General features: G+C 43.2%; 1 protein-coding gene across 1 annotated transcript; it reads left to right on the plus strand.

The window, feature by feature from the left end:
* Nucleotides 1-616: 616 nt before the first annotated feature.
* GPR150 (G protein-coupled receptor 150) lies at nt 617-5,637 on the plus strand. Its single transcript, XM_058169006.1, has one exon. The coding sequence runs from the start codon at nt 2,861-2,863 to the stop codon at nt 4,202-4,204; it is 1,344 nt and encodes a 447-aa protein (XP_058024989.1). The 5' UTR covers nt 617-2,860; the 3' UTR covers nt 4,205-5,637.
* Nucleotides 5,638-7,210: the final 1,573 nt, after the last annotated feature.

A 7,210-nucleotide genomic window follows, 5' to 3' on the forward strand; every position in this document is an offset into this window, starting at 1 on the left:
TTTTCAGGTAGGAAAGCACTAGCCTTTCAAAGGTTTTCATGACTACAGATGTTAGAGCAACTGGTCTGTAGTCATTCATAATAAGGCTGTACACCGCCCTGAGTCCTTCAGGAGAAGGGCGGTCTAGAAATCTAATAAATAAATAAATAAATAAATAAATAAATAATGAAAGCCTACAATTAAATTACTGTAACTAAACAATAAATAATAATCAAGCCAAGGCAGAATTATGGCAAAAATGGCATCCCATAAATTTTTCAGCAGCTTTTGCAAGGACTGGAAAAGCAGTACTAGCAAACCTTGTCATTCTGTCCCACCCAACATTCTGAAATAGTATCCTGCTATTAGATTTCTGGTTACATTGAACCATCCAGGCTAATCCCACTGGGAGAATGTGGACTAGCAGATACAGTCGTATTCTGAAGAGCTAGAAAACATTACCCTGGTTCTATTCCAGCTTTTAAGTGAATAGTGTTTGCCAAGAGAATAGTGTTTGCCAAGAGAAAACAGTGAATAGTGTTTGCCAAGAGAAAACTGCTACCAATTCTTTGCTATTAAAATACATACTTGTCATTAAAATACACACATGTTTTCAATGGGATACAATTTTTATTTCATATTACAAAGACAATAGGGCCATTATGAATTGATTGAAACTTGGAAACAGGTTCTTTATCAATTATGGATAGAAAGATAGCTTTGACTGACATAAAAGGGCCATAGAATTCTTTAATCTTGTCATTTTTATTAAATGGAATACTAGGACAACCAACTTACCTTTCTGTGCTTTTGTTCTACTCACTGATTCCAGACTGGCATCACAACCATGCACCACTATGTACCCCAATTAAAGGCCCAGTAGATCAGTCACCCTTACTAATGCTCTATTTCAGTCTCTTCTAAAAACTGAACAAGAGAAAGAAGTAGCAGCAACCATCTTTTTACTTCCCTTTTCTGGCAATTGCTGGCGAGGACTGTTTCCAGATATGCAAATGGTCAATGGAGATAATAGTAATGTAATAGACCTACAAAACTGGGAGTCAATATTGCTAGTAAACTTTTCTAACATTATACATAAAAATTGCCATGTTCAGCTATCACCAGAAACAATGAACTTCCTTTAAATATCATTGGTTTTCAGACGTCTTTTAAAAGACATCAAAGAAATAGCAAAATTTAAACACACAAAATGCATTTCATGAGAACACATGTAAAATGTGACACATTTGAAGCCAGACATGTTTATTGCCTCATGAAAATGCTTTATAGTTTTGGTGTGCCTGAGTTTTCTTTTTTCTACAAAGCTGAAAGACAAAAATGAGATGGAATCTGGAGAAATAAAAAAAGGAGTTCATACTATTTTAATAAAAAATACTTCTCACAGTAAAAGTATCACTGCATTCCAAATGCTTCTGGGCAATTAACAAATAAAATACAAAATGCAATCAAAATTCTAACCCACAAGCAATAAATAATCATAAAATGGTGTCAAAATATTATGAGCAACTATCAACCATTGAGGTTCCTATAAAATAAAATATATACTTCTTAAAAGCCAAACCATTGGCAGGGTTTGAACCTTTCGTGGAAAACCATGGTAAAGAAATGAGGCCATGGCACTCAGCCATTTTCTTAAATCCTCAGAAAAGGGAAATCATAAGTTTCTTCTCTTGAGAAGAGTCAATTTTACTGGGAGGATGGAATCACAAACATGAGACCCAATTCTTAGAAGGTTACACTCCACTCCAAGCACAACCTGAACCAAACCAGTCTTGTTATCAAGGTAAGATAGTTAGAAACTGTCCTCCTACCCAAGAATGGCTGCACTATAAACAGAAGAAAGAAATTCAAGATTTTCAGCCTTGACTTTACCATAATTTGGATTTGTGTTTGATACATAGCAACCACTGGAACTCTTTTGTAACAGCTTCATTATCAGAGCGTTCACAGCCTTGGAACTTATTGTACCAATTTCTTGCCTAGCCAGTCTAAAGCAGCTTGACAGACATCCTGCATTCAAGCCAGACCAGGGTATATACATTAAAACCAACGGTGAGCAAGGATTTGTGCTACTTGAGCCAACATCTTGAAATGTGTCAATAGATTTTACTTTTACAAAGCTCAAGTTACATTAGCAGCTTACTCTTATATATGGCTGTTCAGAAGTAAATTCCATTCAGTTCAGCTGGGCTTATTTTGACAGGATAGATTTTCAACATTTTCATCCAAAAGCTTAGGACCTGGTCAATGTATGTGTGTGTGCTATTGAAAAAAAACTTAACTTGCTAATTTTTAAAATCAAATTGTATCCCAGACAGCTATGGGTTGTTGTTTTTTACTCAATTGGTGCTCCCCCCCCCCCACTGGTAAGCTTATGAAAACATATGTGATTCTGTTTCTAGTGAAGGCATTTGCAAACCTTCAACAGATTCTAATACAAATCAAATCACTAATAATAAAAAAAAAGAGATCCTCTTCAACAGGTTTCAGATGCACGGCCATATTTTGGCAGATACACTACCGAGCAAGCAAACAAGCATCGTGGAGTCTGTGGAGGAAAGAGGGAGGGAGGGTTAAGGCGATGATTTCATTCAGATGTGAAAGGCAGCTTCACAAAGTGTGCGGAGAAACCTGGGCTCAGTTCAGGTGGGTGTGAAACACTGCGACTGGAGGTGGAGGGGGGAGGCTGAGGGGTGGGCAGAGCACAGGCGCGAAGGCTCGCTCTCTCGTGGAGTGCCCACCCACGGTGAGTGCCAGGTGACAGGCAGAGCCCCTATATATGCTGCCGAGGCACGTCCATCCACACACAATCCGTGCGGCTGCTTTCCAAGAGTAAAGTTTGTTCCCAGTTTTGGCGGCCATGGCTGATGCGCTCGAGCCAGACAGCCAAGCTCCGGGAGCCAACTTATCCAGCCTTCAGCATCCCGCCGCGAACTTGAATCTTTCTTTGCCCTCTGGTTGGGCTTTGCCCGGACAGCCTGCGCAGACCATCGGGGCGGGCGCGATCATGCTGCTGGCGTTGGTGGGCAACTGCTTGTTGTTGTACCGACTCCGCTGCGGAGGGTGTTGCTGCGGAGGTCGGTTCAGGAGGCGGCGGAAGATGGATTTCCTCCTGGCTCACTTGGCCATCGCCGATCTCTACGGCTGCGGGCTGGCGTTGCTCTCCCAGCTGCCTCCAGCAGAGGACAAGCGCGTTGCAGAAGCCGGAGACGCGGGGTGGCCGGCCGGAGACGCCACCTGCCGCTTGCTCCGTTTTCTGCAAGGCTCGGGGCTGCTGGCGCCGTCGCACATGCTGGTTCTTATCGCGTTGGAGCGACAGCGCTTAGCCGCGGGCCCTCCGCCCCCTCAGGAATCGCTGCCGCCTTTCGTGCTCGCCCGGAGCGCCCTGGCTGCGCTGGGCTGGCTCTTGGCGTTGCTGCTCGCCCTGCCTCAAGCCTTCGTTTACAGGTTGGCCCCGTCGCAAGCCGGAGGCCGCTGCCTCAGCGTCTTCCCTCAGCTGCCCCGATGGCACGGACAGGTCTACGCCGTGTACGAAGCCGTCACGGGCTTCGTAGCTCCCGCCTGCCTCTTGGTCAGGACGTGCAGTCGCATCGTCGCCACCCTCGGCACGTCTGGAGCTGAGGAGGAGGAGGCGACGTCGCAGGAGGGCCCCGGAGGCGGCGCCGGACCCTGTCGCCTTGAGCTGCCTGGCGTCGCCGGCCCCAGCCCGCCGCTTCTTCTGCGGCTTCTGCCGATCTCCAAGTGCGCTTCCCGCTCGCCCTCGGAGCCCCGAAGCCTGCCCCGCGCCCGAGTCAGGGCGCTGCAGCTGACTTTGGCGCTCGCCGCGCTCTTTGCCCTCTGCGGTTTCCCGCGTTTTATTTTGGAGCTGGGCTTAGCTTTTGCCTCTCCCGAGGCCGCCACCCACGAAGCCCGGGCGACCCTGAGCAACATGATGGCAGCCACCAACAGCGCCGTCAATCCCTACGTGTGCCTCTTGTTCCATAGCTACCGGCCCTGGGCGCGGCGGCTCCAGCGCAGCCTCTGCCGGTGCCCCGATGGACAACCCAGACGGCAAGCTCGCCATCGGCAGCGACTGTCGCCACGGGCGGCCGCGGATCGTGCTGAACTTTGGCTCTGCCCTTGCCAGACTAAGACGCCTGTCATCGCAACAGCCATCCAGCTAGAGAAGGAGGAGAGCCGGGCTGTTGGCGAGAGCAGATTCTAAGGCCGAGGGCCGATTTTGAAGAAGACTGAGTTACGGTCCTCGGAGAGCAGGTCTCAAAGGAAGGAGAAGGGAGCTTTGGACAATTAGGATGGCCTTAAGTCTGTTTGGGCTTTCGACACAATGCGCTCCACTAACTTAAAAGTAAAATAAAAGATTCCAGGGTGTTTACTTGCCTGCAGGTCATGTGTTCAAAGGCTTTACCAGAAAACATGGAGAAAGGAAAAGACAACTCTGCACCTGCTCAAGAGCTCACTTTGAGCTCTGTAGTTCTTTCCAATTGCCTATCTAGTTGTAAGAATTTAAGTCCATATAAAACTACATTACCATTGTAAATGAATTCTATTTTTACTGATCTGGCTCTTATCATAAGGGCTGATGTGGAATATTGGAATATCTCAACTGGTTATTTTTAGCCTGTCTGAGGTTTTGTTCATTTTACTATATTGTCAATGTTCAAAGCAAATGGGACTGTTTGCACTTTCAGTAATTTGCATCCAAAATCTGTTGGATACAACAATTTTTTTTGTTTATACACAAAGGAGTATAACACGTCAATGTAAACTGTTTAATCTGTGGTTTTCACTAAATTCAGACATTTTTCCTTGTACTTGGTAATATTTATGGACGTACACAAACCAGAAACTGTGTTTGCTTGTTTTGTGCACAAAGCAAATACTTGGAAGGTTAGTCAGACTATTCTAGGTAGGTAATAGAGCAGCGGTACAGAATACTTGTAGGACTTGAGTTGTTAGGCTTTTTGTCCAAAACTATGGAAGCATCTTACTGGCAAGAACAAAAGGTTGCTGCATCTTGGCCTTGTCTCCCTTTCTCTACACAATTTGTGGGCCAGCCCATCCACTAATGTCCCTGAAACCTATCCCCCCCCCCAGCTATGCTGTTGTACTTCTGTCAGTCAGTCCCCTGGCCCTCCCCTGATCATTTCATTGTTTTTTTCACTTAGCTGTTTCCAATTACCTGGCATTTTCCTTGCTATCTCCCAACCCAGAATGTTTCTGCCCCAAAGGGTATTCTGGGTTTGTGTTCAAATCAAACACACAGAAATCCAGTCCATGCTCTGACTAAGCAAACTTATGCCAATCTAGGCATAGACCATCAATACAGCATATACTAGTTTTATTTTTTAATATTTCCAGACACAGAGAAGCAAGAGGGTTACTTCTGTTGCTATGCAAAAAGATTGTATTATTAATACCTTCCGTCATTTTGTCATATTCTACATATTAATTGCAAATAAATGTCCAATATAAAATGAGATAGTTTGTTATAATAAGAGTCCTTTCTGTTCATTGTAAAGAGCTTTACTTAGATATTGACCTAGTATGTATTATGAATTCCAGTAAAGGTTGCATTATTGATATGTGTGCATATGTAAACAATGACAAAAATCAACAGATATAAAATAAACTGCAGAAACTGAACACTTTCAATAATGTTTTATAGAAATTCATCTCCCTTGCAATTAAATATTAGTAGTGTTACTTTAGCTATTAAGGTATGACTTGTTTAGAACCACCAACATTGGCAATTGCAGATAGTGTAACAGTATTTTTACTTCTGAAATCTAAGGTTGAAGAAAGGTTATAAGATTTAAGCAACTTTCTTGGAAATAGGTTTTAGCTTAGACTTACAGTCCTCTATATGACTATAAAGCAGTATCAAAAGGAGTTCATCCTAGTCATTTATAAAAACAATTTGCTTCTTAATTAAGCAAATTAATTTTGCCTAATATGGCAAGTTAATATTCTACTTGCGGTATATACCCCCTACGGTCCTACCCCAAAGTTATCCGTAAGAGGTACAGTATGACAAACTTTTGTGCAGGTGCACTTAACCAGACTAGTTCTCTATCCTTTCTGTTTTAACCACTCTAAATCAAATGGCATTAGAATGGCTGCAATGGTACATTAAAAACAGAAAAATACAGTAAAATCAAATCCAAGATCTGGAAACATATTTGTACTGGAAATGTACCCAAGAAGGGTTACTAAGGTTGATTGAAATCAATCCCAAAGGTGCTTTTCAAAAGGCAACTGGATTTTCTTGTTTCTTTCCCTTGAAGATGTTTCACTTAGTTCTTTTTCAGAGAAGATTCATGAGAGGCGGAACATTTTAGGGGGAAAAACTAAGACAGTCCAATTGCCTTTTGAAAAGCACCTTTTGGACAACCATGACCTGAATGATTGAGAATCTCCATAGACATTAAAATGAATCATTGATAACAAGTAAATTTCATTACTAACAAAATGAAATTCAACAGTGAAAAAAGTAAGGTTCTACATTTAGGCAAAAAACCCAAAATGCACAGGTACCATATATGTGGTACCTTGCTCAATAGTAGTAACTGTGAGAGGGATCTTGGAGTCCTAGTGGACAATCATTTAGATATGAGCAAGCAGTGTGCAGCAGCTGCCAAAAAAGCCAACACAGTTCTGGGCTGCATAAACAGAGGGATAGAGTCAAGATCACGTGAAGTGTTGATACCACTTTATATTGCCTTGGTAAGGCCACACTTGGAATATTGCATTCAGTTTTGGTCGCCATGATGTAAAAAAGATGTTGAGACTCTAGAAAGAGTGCAGAGAAGAGCAACAAAGATGATTAGGGGACTGGAGGCTAAAACATGAAGAACGGTTGCAGGAACTCGGTATGCCTAGTTTAATGAAAAGAAGGACTAGGGGAGACATGATAGCAGTGTTCCAATATCTCAGGGGTTTGCCACAAAGAAGAGGCAGTCAAACTATTCTCCAAAGCACCTGAGGGTAGAACAAGAAGCAATGGGTGGAAACTAATCAAGGAGAGAAGCAACTTAGAACTAAGGATAAATTTCCTGACAGAACAATCAATAAGTGGAACAACTTGCCTGCAGAAGTTGTGAATGCTCCAACACTGGAAATTTTTAAGAAAATGTTGGATAGCCATTTGTCTGAAATGGTGTAGGGTTTCCTGCCTGGGCAGGGGATTGGACTAGAAGACCTCCAAGGTCCC

Source organism: Ahaetulla prasina, chromosome 2, assembly GCF_028640845.1.
Source record: "Ahaetulla prasina isolate Xishuangbanna chromosome 2, ASM2864084v1, whole genome shotgun sequence".
NCBI classification, from domain to species: Eukaryota; Metazoa; Chordata; class Lepidosauria; order Squamata; family Colubridae; genus Ahaetulla; species Ahaetulla prasina.

Coding starts and splice junctions, on each gene's coding strand:
- GPR150 (XM_058169006.1), top strand. CDS start 2,861: ATGGCTGATGCGCTCGAGCCAGACAGCCAAGCTCCGGGAGCCAACTTA.